This window comes from Lactuca sativa, chromosome 4 (genome assembly GCF_002870075.4).
Source record: "Lactuca sativa cultivar Salinas chromosome 4, Lsat_Salinas_v11, whole genome shotgun sequence".
Lineage (NCBI taxonomy): Eukaryota > Viridiplantae > Streptophyta > Magnoliopsida > Asterales > Asteraceae > Lactuca > Lactuca sativa.
The window spans coordinates 167,830,860-167,851,495 of NC_056626.2; the positions used below are offsets into that span (position 1 = coordinate 167,830,860).

The 20,636-nt window shown below is 32.5% G+C and overlaps 1 protein-coding gene across 3 annotated transcripts; it reads right to left on the minus strand.

Moving 5' to 3' along the window:
- Window positions 1-2,285: 2,285 nt before the first annotated feature.
- LOC111889051 (heterogeneous nuclear ribonucleoprotein 1) lies at window positions 2,286-6,546 on the minus strand. Of its 3 annotated transcripts, none has more exons than XM_023885186.2 (8): window positions 6,448-6,546; window positions 6,294-6,342; window positions 5,951-6,173; window positions 5,684-5,724; window positions 5,376-5,539; window positions 4,607-4,712; window positions 4,342-4,511; window positions 2,286-3,027 (listed from the first exon to the last, which is right to left on the minus strand). In XM_023885186.2, exons 3-8 carry the CDS (start codon window positions 6,109-6,111, stop codon window positions 2,485-2,487), a joined length of 1,185 nt encoding a protein of 394 aa, XP_023740954.1. In that variant the 5' UTR covers window positions 6,112-6,173; window positions 6,294-6,342; window positions 6,448-6,546; the 3' UTR covers window positions 2,286-2,484. The 3 variants fall into 3 exon arrangements, with proteins under 3 accessions (XP_023740954.1, XP_042757144.1, XP_023740955.1); XM_042901210.2 differs by having other exon boundaries at window positions 6,442-6,507; XM_023885187.3 differs by having other exon boundaries at window positions 6,278-6,342; window positions 6,448-6,502.
- Window positions 6,547-20,636: the final 14,090 nt, after the last annotated feature.

Genomic DNA, 20,636 nt, shown 5'->3' on the forward strand with positions numbered 1-20,636 from the left:
ATAATAAATAATAAATAAATAATATTTGTTCATGTTTCGTTGGTACAAATGTTCTGCGACATCTTCTCAAAAATTGAAGTATGTTTCACTGTTATGAATATCAATAACCCGTGCTAAAAATTTAGTCCTTCTGGGTACAAACTTTTCAATCGGGATATCTACGTCGACAGATCATACATGCAAATCACTCTATCTTTATTTTCAATAATCATATTATGCATTATAATAGATGCATTTATCATTCGTTTAATTTTATCCATATCTCAGAGTCGTTTAGAATATTTCACTACATGTCATGTCTGCCTAAGGACTTCAAATGTCATTTCGATATCCTTTCTAGCTGATTCCTGCCTTTTTGTGAACAATTTTGACTTTTTAGTTCTAGGTACGAAGTATGCCTTCATAAATGTAGAATAATTAGAGTATATCTCATCACAAAGGTAGTAACCATATTTGTACGGATGCCTGTTTACCATGAACGACATATCAGGTGCTTTGTTGGTCCAAATATCGTTGAAAATAGTAAACTGGCCAAGAACATTACGGTCATTGTTAGACCCCCGTAACTCCAAAGAACGAAAGTCATATCCACAAATCCTGAGATACAACAGCTTCTAGTATTATAGTTGGATCACCTATATCACCTCGAGTAAATTGATCGTGCCACGCATTTGGACATTTTTCCTACGCGACATGAGTACATTCATGGCTACCAGTCATTCGCGGAAATTTATGCCTCTCTTCATGAGCGAAACATAATCTATTGATATCATGTGTACGCAAATATTTTTCATGATAAACTTCATACACACATCAGCAAAACCAATATACACAATTACTTGCGGTCCTCTCGGATACTTTCAAGTATTCGTCGGATGCATCAAAGGCATATTGTATCCTAAATATCTAAACGCAGTCGCACATTTTTTATACTAATAAAGCTCATTCTACCTATAGCCTTTTTGCTTAAAATAATCATAATGGACCTCTAAATCGCTACTAATACATAAATATATAGCCTTATTTTGACGGAAACGGTATTCGAACAAGTCATCATTATAAATACGGTTATTGGCAAAGTAATCACGTACCAATAAGTCATGTACGGCTTGGCGATCTTGATTGACAACCGCTCTTATATGTGTAACATTTGCACGTTCTTCATTGTCTATGTGTTGTACGACTTTGAAGAACGTCGTGATAAATTCTTCGTCGTCATCCGAATCATAAAGAAAACGATAAATATTTTTTTAAAGAGTATAAAGATGAATGGTTTAAATGTAGGTAAGGTTTATACTTTATATAAAATGTTGTGTTTATATAGGTAAGGTTTGTTTGTTTTAAAAAAATAATAATAATAAAATAAATAAATTTTCAGCCGTTCAAACGGCTACCATTGGCCGTTGTTACTCGTCATAGGAACCACAATGGTCCACGACCACGACCCACAATAACGAAGCACCGGAATCGTGTTCGTCGTCGTGCTTTGTGGCCAAGTCAACCACGAGACCCCATCCTGTTTCGTATTGTAGATGCCCTTAAGAAGTCGTAGCAGTAAAATAACCAATAAATAGTAAATTATAACGATTGATACTATATTTCAACATGATCAAATTGCTAAAATATAACATGATGGTTAAGTAACTCATTGCAATAATATCAAGTTTGTTAAAGTCGGGATCTTATATAGGATCGTTTTCTGTTTTGTAAGATCGTGATTATAAAATCGAATCGGATCATAAGATCATACCAAAGACATTTTAAAACATAAAAAATACATATTCATCCATCAATTAACCATCCAGTTAACAATAAATACTTTAAAACATAAAAAATACACTTCTAATACATTATTTAACGATAAACAAATCAAAATGAGTATTCTACGTAGTCGATGCAAATATATATATATATATATATATATATATATATATATATATATATATTTGATTTTTTTTTTAAATATATATTAACGATCTTACAATCCTAGTAATATTTACATATGTGAGATCATAGGATCATACCATGAGTATCGCAATTTTAATGACCATGAGTAAAATACAAAGAGAAAATATAAAATAAATAATTAAACTTTCAGCTTCCTTTTGGAATTTGACAAATTCAATATTCTAGTTTGAATTTTGGCTCTTTAAATGAATCGGAAGATTATTGCTCTTTAATTAAACCGGAAGAGTTAATATTAACAAAATAAAATATAAAAAGAAGCTTTTAAGAATAAAAAAAACTATAAAAAAAAACTCATAAAACTTAACGATTTCATGAACTTGATCAAGAAAAAGTCGATATTGATTTGTTTTGAAAATAGAGTTCTATAAGTTACAAATTTGAATTCCTCGACTCATTTCTAAGCTTCTAATAAAATACAATTCAAGATTAATTCACATATAGAATCAAAAGCATAACAGAAACTGCAAATTCAAATTTCCATATCGTCATCTACCTATATCATAATTCATATGATCTTCACTTCCTATATGGATGGAACCTTCCACCACCACTGCCGCCACTACTGCCGCCACCACCACCGTTGCTGCTATCATACCCTTTACTACCATCATATCCGTATCCATATCCATATCCACCGCCTCCCCTACCAAACCCTTTACCACCATAACCACCACCACCACCTCCACTACCACTACCACTTCCATAACCCCGACCTCCAGCATAACCGGCAGCCCCTCCATAACCACCATAACCGGCATAGCCAGCACCACCATACATGGGCCCACCAAACCCGTACCCATACCCATATCCACCATAACCAGCATAAAAACCAGCAGTGCCGCCTCCATACCCTCCACCATAACCATCATAACCAGCATAACCACCACCATAATCATCATACCCTCTGTCGGCTTTTCCGCCATACCCGGCTGCACCCCTACCGAAGCCACCACCATAGGACTTGGAACCACCACCACGACCACGTGACCGGCTGTCATATGAGAAATCACCGCCAGCCCCAGCCCCAGCCCTTTTAGGCTCGGCCCGCTTTATTTCCACCTAGTATATTCAAAGTATCATATCAGCTCTATAATTTGTTAAAAAATACAATACAATGTTAATGTAGTGTGTAGTATGAATGATGGAATAGATAAAGGAATGGAATTGTACATTCCACTGGAACTAAAAGAAAATGTTCATGTCATGTGCTGTGATTCCTTTCATTTTGTTAAATTTCATTCCATCATGGAATGGAATGAAAAAACTGCATTCTAATCCATTTTTAATTAGTATTTTTTATGGAAATTATCTTTATTTTAATTAGAGTAAGATTTTCTATTTTGATAATAACATGAAAATATTATTTGTATCATATAACTTAAATCGGTTTTAATGAGCATTTATTATGTATATTTTTTTAACTTTTGTAAATTTATTTTAATTAAATGATGTATAGAAATAGAATAGAATTAAAATTATGCATAATATCACATGTAATATATAAAACTCATATGATAGTTCTCATTCTTATTTATGTACTTTTTATGACACTTTTTTAAAAAAAATTCATTGTTTTAATTAAAGGACAATTTTCTATTTTGATAATAATTTGAAAATATTATTTGTATTATAACTTAAATGAGTTTTAATGAGCATTTATTATGCTTCTTTTTAACTTTTGTAAATAATTTATATTATTAATCAGAACTAAACGATGCATAGAATAGAGTGAAAATTATAAATGATATTCACATATAATATATAAAAGGGTTAATCTCAAAAAAGACTTTATATATTGTATTTTTTCCAGATTAAACCTCAAATTTATTTTTTGCCTAAAAAGACCTTGTATTTTTTCATATTTTCATATTTGGCCCTTTTAGTCAACTTTTGCCAAAAAAAAAAATTTGTAAAATGTGAGCGTTTTTCCGAGAAAATCTAAAAAAAAGTTGAGGGTTTATTTGGAAGCATTAAGAAGGTTGAGGGTTTTCACGGAAAAAAAAAAAAAAAAAAAAAACAAAAAAAAAAAAAAGACAAAGTTGAGGGCTTTTTCGGAGAAAATGACAAAATGCAAGGTCTTTTTCAGGCAAAAATTAAACTTGAGGTTTAATAAGGAAAAAAAAAACACAAAATATAAGGTCTTTTTTGAGATTAACCCTATATAAAATAAAACTCATGAAAAATCATTCCATTCTTACAACTTACCAGCCAACCAAACATGATCATGACTTATTCCATTCCATTCCATCCAACCAAAAGACCTTAATTTTTTTTCCTAAAAGATTTTAGGATATGTCTGTTTATTTCAAAACTTTTATTTTTTTCACTCGATTATACAAACAATTAGTCAGCATAAATGATAAATTTACTTACTTGTTTGCCTTGAAGTTCATGTAGTTGACCATCAGCAAAAATCTTATCCACAGCCTCTTCACTATCAAATGTAACAAAACCAAAGCCTCTTGATCGACCAGTGACATGATCTAGCATTATTTGATGTTCTACAATCTCACCATAAGACAAGAAATATTCCCTCATCTCATCTGTTCAAATCAAAGTTACAACACAATATTAACATCATCACTCCATAATTTGATTTTCTTTTCCATTGAGAAATCAAATCATTGGTTATTATTACCTTCTGTTAAAGTTAATGGTATGCCACCAACAAAGATTTTCTTTGTTCTTGATACACCTCTACTACCCTGCATATCCTCCCTTGGAACTGTCCTCTTCACTTCAACCTAATTCAAGAACACATCAAAATACCAAAAAAAAAAGTGATCATTTAGCTAAATATATAACCTTAAACCTCGTAGATGTTTTGTTAAAAGAAATGATTAAACTTGTATAATACAGTTTATGTTATAGTAACCAACTCTTGTATTTTGCCTAATTTGTATAACAAACTATTTAATTTGCCAATTAGGTCATTAAACTTAGGGAAACTGGTTATTTTGGTCATTTAGTAACCATGAAATGTTAGTTTAGGGTTTAGCGATATGTCACGTGTTTAAAATGTTAGTTTAGTGACCTTAGCATACTAATTGTTTATAAAACTCTAAAAATGGACAAAAAGGTGATGGTGGGTCAGCCCAACTCGACCCTAAAATTTACCCGTTTTGAATCATTACCCAACCCACCCGTTTTGTGACCCCTAGGGGGTGTTTGGCTTAGCTTTTAAAAGCTCAAAAGAACTTTTCCAAAAAGTTACAAAAAGTCAGGATTTCCTGACTTTTCCAAAAAGTTGCTTTTTCTTGTATTAAAACTCCAAAAGTTATTAGTTTGCCAAACATCTTTTTGTTTTTTTTCTTTTACAAAAAGGACTTTTGGCTGTGAAAAGCTAAGCCAAACACCCCCCTAATATGTGGCATTTCATATTATAGAATCATGAAAAGGTATCTTACTGGTCTGCCATCTATGACATGATCTTGCTCCAAGACTTTATCCGCATCAGCAGGATCAGCAAATGTTACAAACCCAAATCCACGTGGTCTCCCAGAAATTTTATCCATCATTATCACAGAATCTGTAAGTTCCCCATAATGGCTGAAGTAACTGCTGAAGGATTCTGGATATGAGAAACAGAACATAGATTGATTAGTTATGGAGAAAATTCGTCAGTTATTAAAGGAAGAATGATAAGATATAAACATGTCAACATGATATATATAAAAGAAGAGTATCATCAAGAAATTAAGCTGCATTAACATACCTTCTGAAGTCTCCCAAGCAATGCCTCCAACAAAAAGTTTTCTACCACACAAGAAAATTTACAAGTTAACTTTCAAACTCATAACACAATGGTCATCTTTTTCATATCCTGGGCGAACACTGGAGGAATATATCTCCCCCACCATTGAAACCAGACATCACATTAATTTGATGAGTAACTACACTAAGCTAATATACTACACATAACAAATATTTCTAAAAGCCCTAAATTGAACCAAATACACAAACTATACAACAACAAACTAACCCTGCGGAAGAGTCACGACTACTGTCATTGATTGAATGCCTTATCTCATTGCCTCCACCACTATCATCTACATTATCATCATAATCTTCATGATTTTGATTAAGGTTGTCAAATTGTAGTTGCTCATCGTCACCATTAACGAAAGGGTGCCCTCCATCCATTTCTCGCTAAACTGATACCCCTTTTTTAATCTCTCGCTATGTCCTACCTATAAAAGAAAACCCTGCAAACGAATAATCGTTATTTCGGCTAAGCTCTAGACTATTCATCAGGGCTTCGAGATTGTAAAAGAAAAGAAGGCCGAGATTGAGAGAAAGAACGGAGCACCAGTAGCAATAAGAACCTGAAGGAGAACAAGAAGAAGAAAAATGACGATCTTCCGTTTGTTTTTTCTGAAAGGGAGATGAAAGAAATGGGTGAGCGAAGATCGGTTGGAATTTAGGGTTCGATTTTGATGATTTGAAGGAGGTAAAAAAAAAAAAAGAAAAAACCCTAGCTCGTAGCGGGCGAAGAAGATAGACGCCGCGTTGTCTGATTCTTTGAAATCCTAGAATCGTTTTCTCTCTTCACTGTGTGTATTTGATGTAATTTTGGGCGAAAAGTGTCCTCAGCGCTACGACGTCGTTAACGTTTGTTTTAAATTTTTATTTAAAAGATATTTCAGCGCTTTGGGAGATTTATCACTGTTTTTCAATATGAATTTATTTATTTATTTAGTTGGACTTCTGTATTTGGATGAGGAAATAACTAAATCTTTCAGGATTTACCAAAATAACAATGATTTATAAAATGGGCAATTTTATGTCTAATTTCTAACTACTTTTCTTGAAGTAACAAAAGTACATTTTTTTTGACAAAAACTTATGTTTTGGAATTTGGATTTCGAAATCGAACGAAATATCGCAAACAAAAAAAACTTATATTGGAAATTTCAAGACATGTACGAAACCATTGAAAAAAATATAAATCATCGAGAAAATTATTCGTTTTTATTTAAAATCTAACATATATATATATATATATATATATATATATATAGAGAGAGAGAGAGAGAGATGGGTTCAATTGAGAAAATAAAAAAGGTTGAGAATGGGGGAATCATTCTTTAATATAAACATAAAAAGACACGGTGGCAAACTTGTAAATATGTTAATAACCTTTAATCTCAAATATGTAACTATAGAGAATTCGATAACAGTTCGTTCATCATCAAAAATTTTCCTCCAACCTTCAATAATTATCCAGATTTCTTCAACTAAACTGGAATTTCTTCGCTGTTCATGAAATTGGAATCGGAGTTCTGGACTCGCAGTCACAGTCGACATTGAAGGACTCATAATCGGTACTCACAGGTTCCCAATCGGATTTTCAGAAATCAAAATCAAAATGAGAAATTGATCAGACATAGGATGTCGCATCTGAAGTCGAAATCGGAAGTATATGATGATTTGGAATTGATAACTTGATGTTTTTAACATTTTTAAAATAGTTAACTTGTATGCACTCCAACTGTTTGATGAAATGCATAAACTAAATTATCACGTTATATTCACATATGAATATGTTTTCTCACCTGAATCAGCATATGATTATTAAAAACACAAAACAAATATGCAAGTCTGTATGTTATTCATATGTGAATAACATATAAAAATTATATATATTTGTCAAAATACCTTCAAATATTCATAAGTGAATATACATTGTAATATTCATATAGACAAAATTACATAAATGGTCCTAATGGTTGACAAAATCGACCAATTATGGTCCTTATGACGAATTCTTTACACAGATGGTCTCTGTGGTTTCAAAATCTTGCAAAGACGGTCTTTTTGACTAATGGTATTAACTTTTTCAGTTAAGTCCTATGTAAAATGACATATTTGCCCTTCACGCATAAGGACGCTTTATGTGATATGTATCTACCACAGGGACCATTTATGTAATTTTCTCTATTATTTATTATTTTTTATTTATTTTAATTATATATTTAAGTATTTAGATTTGTTTAAATTTATTGTTTAATATATATATATATATATATATATATATATATATATATATATATATATATATATATATATATATATATATATGTGCTTACATTTTTTAACGTTTTGCTCAAATTATTTTTTCTAATCTTTTTGACATTTTCTTCAAGTAAATTTATTAATGTTTTTTATTTTAACGTTTTATTCGAATATTATTTTTTTTTTGACGTTATGTTCGAATACATTTTTCAACATATAGTATGTTTATATTTGTTAAAGGATTTCACGACTATTGTAATTATAATTCATAACTTAATTCACTTTCAATTATATTTTCATTTTTTTTGTTTTATCAGGTTATATAATTATTATTTTTTATTTCAAATATTTAACTATGTAATGTTGTATAATTATTATTTTTGTAAACTAATTTATTATCATTTTTTATAAAAAAATGTAAAATGTTTGTGAAACGTGAATATGATTAATATAGATTAGGTAGACATAGGCTACGTTAAGACCGCCTCACAATGTTGCCGAGAACGACCGGGTCATTTCACATTTGATTTAAATGTAACTATTTCGAGTTATTTTTTTTTTTTTTTTGTTTTTAGCAGTGTTGTAAAAAATCATAATTAGGTCCCGATTAATCTCATATTAATCCCTAAGCGCTACCTGACCAATTAGAGACCCTTGCGTTGTATTTTTTACAACACTGCTAAAAACAAAAAAATAAAAAATAACTCGAAATAATTACATTTAAATACAATGTGAAATGACCTGGTCGTTCTCGGCAACGTTGTGAGGCGGTCTCAGCTTAGCCTATGTCTACATAATCTACATTAATCATATTCACGTTTAACAAACATTTTACACTTTTTTATAAAAAAATGTTAATAAATTAGTTTACAAAATAATAATTATACAGCCTTATATAGTTGAAAAATGTAGTCGAACATAACGTCAAAAAAATAAAAAATAAATAATATTCGAATAAAACGCCAAAATAAAAAACATTAATAAATTTTCTTGAAGAAAATGTCAAAAAGATTAGAAAAAATAATTTGAGCAAAACGTTAAAAAATGTTAGCATGTATATATATATATATATATATATATATATATATATATATATATATATATATATATATATATATTCAACAATAAATTTAAACAAATCTAAATCCTTAAATATATAATTAAAATAAATAAAAAAATAATAAATAATAGAGAAAATTACATAAATGGTCCTTGTGGTAGAAACATATTACATAAAACGTCCTTATGCATGAAAGGCAAATATGTCATTTCACATAGGACTTAACTGAAAAAGTTAACGCCGTTAGTCAAAAGGACCGTCTTTGCAAGATTTTGAAACCACAGAGACCATCTGTGTAAAGAATTCGTCATAAGGACCATAATTGGTCGATTTTGTCAACCATGAGGACCATTTATGTAATTTTGTCATTCATATATAAATATACTGTGTAATATTCATAAGTGAGTATATCATCTAATATTCACAACTGAATATACTGTGTAATATTCACATGTGATATACCATGTAATACTATGTAATATTCACATATGAAATATCATTTAATACTCATAAGTGAATATATCATCTAATATTCACAAGTGAATATACTATGTTAATATTCACAAGTGAATGCATCCTCCAATATTAAAATATGAATATATTATGTTTATTATATGTTATATTCATATATGAATGATACTTAAATTGTAAAAAAAAAATCATACTTTTTATTCATAAGCGAATAACGAATTTACTGTAATAAAACCCGATGCATTTTTATTCACTTATGAATAACGATAGCTGAAAATATTAAAAAAAATATTTTATCTTAAAACTATATCAATATGGATGTCTATTTGTAAAGAATAAAAATCATGAATTTTGGTATATTTAAAATCATTTTTTGATAAAAATGGCTTCTAAAAATAAAAAATAAAAAAAAAAAAAAAAAAAAAAAAAAAAACTATGTTTTTGTATATATTAAGGTAATGATTGGCATAGTTTAAGGAAATATGTTTTGTTGGAAAACACATATCTATTCATTTTCCATTTCCGCTGGTACGACGGAGGCTTTTGCGGTAAAAATAAATGAGTGGCTGAGAATGATCCCCCATTCTCAACCTTTTTTTTTCTCAATTGAACCCTCCCCTATATATATATATATATATATATATATATATATATATATATATATATATATATATATATATAGGTTAATGTGAGATGGCCTAATTTTATGAGACCGTGAAATGCAATCCTAGCCACTCATTTAGTAGATAAAACAAAAACATTTTTAAAATGCATAATAATTGAAAATTTTCAAAAAAAAAATTCCAACATTATTTTCGGAATATATATTTTCCAAAAAGAATTATAAAAATACCAAAAAAAAATAATAAAATACAAAAAAAAAAATACATTGCTTACATATTTTAGTAGAATATTTAGAATATTCTACATATCTGGAAAATCTAGTAAAATATTCTAAACATTCTAAAAATCATATTAGAAATATTTTAAACAGTGTAATATTCTATTAGAATATTTCACGTATTTTTCAAAAAAAAAACGGTATTTTTTTTTTATTTTTTTAGGTAAATAAAGTTCTGAAAATAATAATTAAAAAAAAAATTAGATTTTTCCGTTTATTTTGCATTTTATCACATGTCTTTCTCCCATTCAACTGGATACTTGTCATTTTTTTTTAATTATTGAAAAAACATCATAAATGGTCCTTGTGGTTACCCAAAATCTAAAGTTTAGTCCCCATTGTTTAAAAACCTCACAGATGGTCCCTGTGTTGTCAAAACTTTTGATGTTTGGTCCTTTTTGCTAACTCCGTTAAGTTTGTCCGTTAATTAAAGGGTATTTTCGTCATTTCACAACCACAGGGACCATTTATGATGTTTTCACTTAATATTTTTTAATGGAATAAATGCAGATGGGTCCTACCCTCTCTCTCTCTCCCTATCTCTCTATCTTCCAGACAACCCTAATTTTGTAAGTTGATTCAGAATGTCTGCACCTCAACCCACATCCAAAAACCGTACCTCTCTTAAGATCCATCTTGCTTATCGATTCCTTCGTGCTTTAAACACCCTCAACATGAAAAGATTAGTTTTTTATCACACCAGAACCATTGTAACATCCCAAAAATACAGTCTAAAAATTTCATTTTAATTTAATAATAAAACCATAGTCATCGAACATCATATAAAAATCATAGACAGTGTATCTCAAAATATCGTAACAATTGTCAAACTATCAGAGTATAAACATCCCAGGCTGGACAGGTGGTGCGTGCACTGCAATATTTCCGAGCTCCTCTTTTGAAAACTGAGTACCTGAAACCAAAACTGAAAGTGTAAGCATGAAGCTTAGTGAGCTCCCCCAAACTACCACATACCATACAATAACATATAAACACATATTGGGCCTTGCCCACTGCATCAGACCGAAGTCCGGAACTGACTGGGACCCCGTCCCCTGCATCGGACCGAAGTCCGGAACTAACTGCATCGGACCGAAGTCCGGAACTGACTGGGACCCCGTCCCCTGCATCAGACCGAAGTCCGGAACTGACTGGGACCCCGTCCCCTGCATCGGACCGAAGTCTAGAAACTGACTGAACATAACATATTGTAGACATATCAACTAGCATGACTACATATATTGCATACTGCATCGGAACAGAGTCCGGAACACATAACACAAAACATGCTTGAATCACAAAGACATCAAGCACTCTAACTATTGCATCGGACCGAGGTCCGGAACTACTGCTAACTAAACGGGTCGGCATTACGGTCGTAGACCCGTTCCTACTGGAAGGAAACTCACCTCACACTGCTGAAGTCCCGCAGACTCAATCCCATACTGCTGAAGTCCCGCAAACTCAACCCCAACTGCTAGATGACATATTCCCGATCTATCAACATCAAAATAACACCCAATTAATAATTGGGTTCCACTACATAACTATAATTACATACTTTAGATAATTACTACATTACCCCAAGCTTGGTTTACCCAAGCCCAAGGTGCAATCCATAGGCCCAAAGTCAACTAGGGATCAAAGCCCAACATATGGCCCAATTTTTCAAATTGGGCCCAAACCTCTACATGGGCTTCCCTTAAGGCCCAATTGTCCAGTCCAGTCCAACATGTCCCATTCTAAGGGGCCACTATCATACAACCCTCTAGGCCCAAACTATGGCCCAATGATATACCCAAGTGAAAACCCATTAGGGGCTTAACCCACTAAAGACTTAATCCACCAAGTCCATTATTGCTTAGATTAATTTCTGTCAATGATTATTATTTAATATTTCACTTATTAAATAATTCTCGTGTGTGCTGATAAATTCTCAACTATTAGGATTTTCTCAATTAGTCCATTAAGGATATGATCCATTAATTCCTTTACTCTGCTAGATAAATGGCATGGAATAATTTGGGCTTAATTCACAATCCAATCGCAATGGCCCACAAGTGGGCCCAATAAGTGTAAGGCCCAATACTCATAATTAGGGTTTTCCACCCAAACATGGCCCAATAGGCCCAAAACCAATTTCTAAGCCCATTAGGGTTTTCTAGCGGGACGCCACCAACTACATCCTCGGGTAGTGGTGGTCAATGGCGGCAGACGGCGGCGGCCACCACCTCACGGTGGTGGTTATTATTATTTTCATTATTCAAAGCTTATTACATTTTACAAAGCCAAATCCTGATTAACTGCATATACACACTAAACTAAACTAATCACACACACAGCCACCCTAGTGGTGGCCGGCGGTGGCTCGTGGCGGCAGGGGCTTTCCGGCCAAATAAACACAGCAAACACAACACACCTTACAACAAAACAAACAACCATACACTTTCTTGATTGCCAACAGATCCAACCACCTTCCTAGTGGCGGTTGGCGACGGCAGAACCATGGAGAAGCGACATCGGCAGAGCAGCAACCATATCGGCAATGGCGGCAACTGCTGGCGTTTCACCACAGCAGCGACAATGTATCAATGGGACGATGGCGTCGATCCTCGGTGGTCATAAGGCTCTAATAGCGGCGGCTAGGGGGCAACATACCGTCATGGCGTCGTCAATAGCACCAGTGACGGTGATCCAAGGGCTGACGATACCCACAACCGTCACACACAGTGTCAAATCACCGAAAAGAACGAAGGATGGAAGAGATAGGTCACGGTTTAAGCTTATCGAGGGCCTTCCCGTCGTTCACAACTTGAGCCTCGTCTTTCTCGGTTCCCTTCCATCGATCTCGGCAGTCTTCCAATGGCACACAGTGTCTCCGGCAGCAGGTTTCGGTGGTAGCGCTTCAATGGCATGATGGCCGCTAAGCGGCTTGGTCTAATCGGAGCAACGAAGATGGTGGCGGCTGGGAGGGGCATGCATGGCGGCGGCTTCACAAGGATAGGGTTAGGGTTGATGTATCGTTAAAATGAGAGGAAGGGAAGGGTACCGGGTTTAAACCCGTGTCCGATCTAAACATGAGTCCAATATATTAACATTAGTCCCTCCTCTTAAAATCTTTTTCAATTCAAATTTAGAACTTACCCCTTTAGTCCCTGATTCCAAAAGTCTTTTCAATTTAAGTTCAAAACTTACCAAACAACCCATGTCTTCGAAAATCTTTTCAAATTAAACCAATAATTTACTAAACCACCCTCAACCTTAAAAATCCTTTACAAATCAATCTGAAAATTACATCTTAACCCCCAACTTCTAAATTTCTTTACCATTTAGTTCGGGACTTATATTTATTAATTTATTTAAATAAACGGGGCGTTACAACCATAAATGCTCTCACCGTGTAAAGTTTGTAGCCTACGCATCAATGAAGTCTGTTGTTGGACCAAGAAGACCTTGGAGCCGTGCGATTTTATGGAATATCAAAAACGGAGGTGTGTTAACAAGAAACAAGAAGTTCATCGTATAACTACTAGTCTTCGCCTTCATCTAACAGGTGAAATCTCAGATTCAATTCAAGCATTGAAACATTGAGATCATTGATCTCTCTACAAACAAGCTCACTAGAAAATCTCTGGAGGTTTCGGTAATCTAATGTGGTTAACAAACTTGAGTCTCAGGTGAAATCCCATCAAGATTGAAATTTGAATTTGAAAACTTTTAAGTTTGACTCAGTAAAATTAATAAACATACATCAATTTTTTTAAGGGAACCTGCAAGTCGGACTCAAGAAAAAAGAAAGGAAATCAATTTGTTTTTATTTATGGACAACAAAAATGTTCACAACAGATGGCTTTCACCTTGTTTTTTGTTGGTAATTTACGGGTAAATGGAGCCCTATGGTCAGCATCAATCTCACCACCACCTAGCAAACTGAAGAGGGTAATGATTTCAGTCAAGATGGCTCTGGTAGGTCGATTTCAATGTACGATTTCACATGGGTTGTCATCAAATGAACTCAAATGCTAAAATAAACCTTTTTAAGGGTTGGGTTCCATCAGTGATGCAAAAAATTGAACTTTTTGGTGTACAAGGGGACAATTCAGATGACGATAATTAGGTCACGAAGGGGCAATTAATATGAAGCAGGTGGTTGGTGGAGATGGAAGAGGATGAAGAAGATGGTGAAGATGGAGGAGGGAAGATGGCGGCTAAGAGGGAGGAAGCATCAATGAAAGCTATTGTACATGCTCCGATTCATAATCAGAAAGGGAATTGGGTTTTGGTTTCTTGTCTTGAACGAGACTGTTTTTGGTATTGGGAAACTCCAACGAAGGAGTTGCAGACGAATAGGGAGTTACAAACGAATAGGGAGAAGCAGTGGGAAGGACACACACAAAGAAAAAAATTGATCCTCTGGTATTGGGCAACTCCATTAACAGATCAATAATCTTGACAGGTTTGTAAATCTTTTTTTGAAGAACACACAAAAATTGATCCTCATATCTTGTTTGTTTACTAGTTATGGATCGAGAGAGAGAACCATCGACTCTTCTATTCAGATCAAGAAAGAGAACAATCTACTCTAACACCTTCTGGACAGCCAATTAATGGGTTTTCAGGGTATTGATTTTGAGAGAGAAAGAGAGAGAGAAGAGAGAGAGAGGAGAGAGAGAGAGAGAGAGAGAGCTTTGATATTAAAATTCATTTTTTTTCCTTTTTAAAAAAATAAAAGAAAATAAATCCTCATAAAAGGTCCTTTGACAGTGAAAAGACGAAAATGTCCTTTAGTTAACGGACAAACTTAACGGAGTTGGCAATAAGGACCAATCGTCAAAATTTTTGAAAACACAGAGACCATCTATGATGTTTTTAAACCACAGGGACTCTACTTCGGATTTTGGAAAACCACAAGGACCATTTATGATGTTTTTTCTTAATTATTTAATACTGCTTGTCGTTTTTGTATTTTTTTTCTTTTTTATTCAAAATTCACATATTAAATGTAACCTTATATATATATATATATATATATATATAACATAGAGAGAGAGAGAGAGAGAAATAAAAGGCGACTTAGGTTCAAATAAGAACAATTATCGGGTTTGAGAACGTAAGAACAAATCACAACTACAAATCCTAAAAAAGGCATCTCCTATTTTTAGTAGTGAGTGGTATTTTTGTAACTTGCAATCTTATATATGAATCCATGTTAGTGTCGATCATATCTTGTCTTTTATAATTAGATCTATAAGATATCAACTAATCTCTTACGATTCTACTGCTTTGCACATAAAATCAGAACCTGCTCCAGATATTCTTCATCGGTTCGTATAAAATGAAGCACATATTGAATCGATTCTTAAACGTGAGTTACTTGCGAAGATTGTAGTGAATATATTTTTTTAAAAAGGAAGCAAATACAATACTTAATTGCGATTTTCATGTAATATGTTCAATAAATTGCTCAATCTCTCTTATTTTCTTTAGTGTTAATGAAACACATATGAAATTCATAGCAGTTTTTGGAGAAAGTAACTTATATGCACATCAACTGTTTGATGAAATGCATAAACTAATTATACCACATAATATTCACATATGAATATGTATGTACAACTCTAATAGTATATGCTTATTAAAAGCTATGAAAGGTTTTATGTAATTTACACATTAGTTATATATAAAAATTATATTGGTATGCTTTTCATTGAATTGTATGTTAATTTTTTGATATGTGGATTTAAATAGTTCATTTGTGGATGCTTTTACCATAAATATATAAGTTAACTTGTGTGCATTCCAATTATTTGATAAAAATGCCTATACTAAATACACCATATATTATTCACAAATATATATATATATATATATATATATATATATATATATATATATATATACACACACACGTTAATTAGTATATGAATTAATATATTCACATGTGAATATACGTTATGATGTAATATTCACATGTGATTATATCATGTAAGATAAACATTTGAATATAGTGTGTAATATTTGTTGGAAATTTTACTATAAATACTTATAAGACTGAATCAAGTAAAATCATATAATTCATTTAACACGTATATCAAAGTAATGCATATAAATGGGCACGCATAACATTTAATCATGAGGATACTTTATATCTATGTGTAAGTGAAAGTAACTATCAACTCACTTGTTAAAGTGGCGACTTGGAAATCGGATAACGCTTCGCTCTAGCACTTAGCTTTTCTCTTTATGTGACCTATCATAATTATTACTAAGTCTTAGTCTGATATTCCTCAAGGCTAATGATAGTATAGATTTCTCAATAATGCCAAAGTCTACTAATCTATAGCGGATAAGAGACAACCAGGTAAGATCATATCCCAAGCAAGGTTTGTTTGTTATACAAAGTATATTGTTTGGAAATTGCGCTTTAAACACCTCACTAAACCCAGCCTAAACATCATCCATATAAGTAGATCAATTAGTAAAATGATGTTGGATTTACTGACAAATCTTATTTATAAATTCATAACAACGAATATGATCTTAAATATAAATTGCACTAAAATAAATATAAAGTGTAATTTAACTTACATAGATTCTCTAGACAAAAGTCCGGAAAATTGTATTGACAAAGCTTCTACTTGTCAGGCCCTCAGGAGTCGCAGGGCTTCCCTGATATACTAGAAACTAAGGTAAAATGGCTATAAATCGAAGAATATCGAAAGAGAAGGCTTGTAGGGGTGAGATATGAGAAGCATATACGAAGGTGAGTATTTATAGCTGAAAAACACCGTCGCACACTATGTTTGGGAGGGGGGGGGGTGACTTGGTGTTCATCTAGTGGTGAAACATGTCGACTTTTGGTGGTTGTCAATGATGCGTCATGCCCTCTGTCTGCGCGCAACTTTTTATAAAATCTTAGAAAACTCATATATTTTCATAGGAGCTCCGTTTTTGACGGCTTTATATCCACGCGTAACTATCGACATAATCTACAACTTTCATTAAGACTCCGTCAGTTAATTTTTTACTTTATTTTTAAAGTTATATTTTTAACAGACTTATATTGTTAAAATCCGTTAAAAATCATAACTCTCTCATCTGACATCCGTTTCCGACTGTCTTTATATCGACGAACCCCTATTAACGAGATCTTCGATTCTCATTTTGATTGTTTCGGCTAAAAATCATCCGATCTCAATTTCATTTGTGCCGAAACTTCGAAAAATCATAACTCCCTCGTACGAAGTCAGATTTAGGCGTTCTCTATATGCACGCTCTCGGTTTAACTATTACTACGACTTCCGTTTATATCACATAGACTAATAAGCGATCTATGTCTAATTCACTATTTACGACACTCGATGTCGTACCAGGTCGAACGTGAATTTCAACGGATCATAACTTATTCGTTCTAAGTTGGATTTGATCGTTCCTTATATCCTCATAATCATTATTACGATTACTTCGACTTTCATCAAGGTTATTTGTCCTAATTACTATTCTATAAAATACGCGTGTTTTATTTCTTATTTTAGCATACCATTTTAAGCACATATACTACATATAACTACACATAGAACACATAATAATCAATACTTCTCTTTATTTACTTCATATAAAAGGTTACAATTGTTGACCATTACAATATATCATCTTCTTAATGCCTAGAGAGAAAACGCAGATGTTACATGATAATACACCTTAGTTGAAAAGTTCCATCTGACAACTTTTTTGCTTAATTTCCCAAAATTTGCATCATCCACCGGTTACATACTCAAATTCTCATTGCTTTATGGTAAAAGAAAAAATATGAACCAAAAGAACTTAAGAAATAAAAGCCAATTAGCATATAATGATTTAGTGGAAAGAAACTAAGAATATGACTTGTGATATGTTGATTAAGATTATATATATACTTATCCCATTTATATACTTTTGAATCTTAAGAAGGAAAAGCAAACAGTTCAATAGGTTCATTCTTTAAATCCTATTCATTTTCAACATGTTCCATTTCTATATATTACCCTATTGTCTACCTTCACCATGTGCTTCTTGTTTTCTTCTAGCTTTTTTTTCCATTAATATCGCCCCAAATTCAGTCGACCAACTTGCAGAAAAGCATCCCTACAGGCTAAATGCCTATATGGGAGTCAACTTCAAATAACATCACTAATCTTTTTTTTTTGTGGGTCTAAAAATCATTTTATTACGGGGAAATTTTCATCAGACTTATGATGTTCATAAGAAACAAAGTGGTTCAAAAGGGAACATAAAGAGTTGAAAAGCTATGTTAGGATGTAGAATGATGATACATAATGGAATAAAAATTGGATGCAAAATATGCTTACCAAATAGAAACTTAAACTTCTTGAGGTCTTTCCCTAAGGCAACATCACCAACAACTATAAAATACCGATTTAACTTGATATTTAAAACTAAAATGTCATATATGTTAGCAACATTAACTTAAACACGAGCAAATTAAAGTGGTTTTTTAACCTCATATTAACTTGAAAACACCACCATTTGTGTGGTTTTTAAAAACTTTGAAGAAATACAGTTTCATAAGAATTTCATAACTGAAAGATAATAAAGCACAAATTTAGAACTAGAGCAAGACGAACCCTAATTCTAAAAGCATGAACCAATTGAAGAATTACATGCTAAGTTGGGATGCTAATACACTATTTATATTGTTAACAACATGTTCAAACTAAAAATAGAAATCATGGGTTCAGTTTTTAATACCCCATGGAAATTTAACGAAGATGATAGGATGAAATACCATGAACAAGGGGATGTTTTTCCTAGAAAGAGTTCCATCAATTTAAATCGACGTCTATTTTCACTATCACCAATTGTTGGACTGCAAACCCATGTTTTTCCTTCTTTGTGACCATTTATATTATGTTGTTAAGTTTAATAAGAAGGAAAATAAAGGGGATAAGGTTGAAGTGTTGTCAATTTTACAAGGGGGATAAGAAAATGGGGCACGAGGGAGTGAGAGAGTTGAAGATGGAATCGTTGGAGGTTAAAGATGGAGTCGTGTGGTCGAAGGTTAAAAAGGGAGTCACACACGATCTTGGAGGTGGAGATTGGAGATGCAAAACGTAAGAACCTATAAATAGGTACTTAACACAATGATGATTTGAAAGTTAAGATGATCTAAGGGTTGTAAGTGAAGGGGCACTTATCCGCTGCTCTCCATTCATAAATACATAATGTAATGTATTTTTGAAAGAACAAGTATGTTATAGTTTGTTGGGTTAATTTTGAAAAATGATTTATCTCGTACTTGATTTATTTAGCCTTACTTAATGTTTATTCTCTTTGAAGGCTAACTAAGCTTGTAATCTTGCATATGCACTATTATTTAAAACCACTAGAATTAGTTTTGGTATCAACAACCATCAAGGTGGTCTAACAATAATCACTCGAAATTTAAAAAAAGAGTAATCTTATGTTCGAATCCCAAAAGATTTAACTTTGGACGGTATGTAGTTCAAATATAAAAATGAGCCATATTCATGACCATAACAATAGGAAATATTATTGTGTTGTGTTGGTGCATGTTGAAGGATTAGTTTGTCTTATACTCGTTTCCTAATGAATCATATTCTCCAGTCATGCTTTTACTTAATTATATGATCGGTTGAAGAAATCATCATTTGTGTGTGCCTTAATTTTCTCGAATCATATAAGTGTTTTAATTTTCTGATTATCTGATGACTATAACGATTTTCACAAAAAACATATTTCAATATTTACAACCAATGAAATTACAATTCAGATAAAGATCTCCCTCAAATACATCGATTTACATAGGTTCGATTACTAATTTGAGTATTTGGAGGGAATATAAAAATTTGCTTTTCAAAGGGAATCAATGATCTATGGAAGCATTAGCTAAAAAATATATATACCTTGCATGAAAATATAAAACTATTTTTATTCAAATAAGTATATCTCAAGTCTCAACACATTAAAATATATAAAAAATAAAAAATTAAAATCACAATCTCAACATCATGGGTTCATCGAAGCTAGTCCAACACTCTTGAGACCTGTCTTCACAAACGGACCCAGCTCAAATGTAGTTCTACTTCTAGCCCAACATCTTGGTGTCCAACTTTGCGAATCTCACTAAAGTCCACGCGCCATCAACTGCGCGTGAAACTCAACTCAATCCCCACCTCAAGACTATATAAACCCTAGAACTGT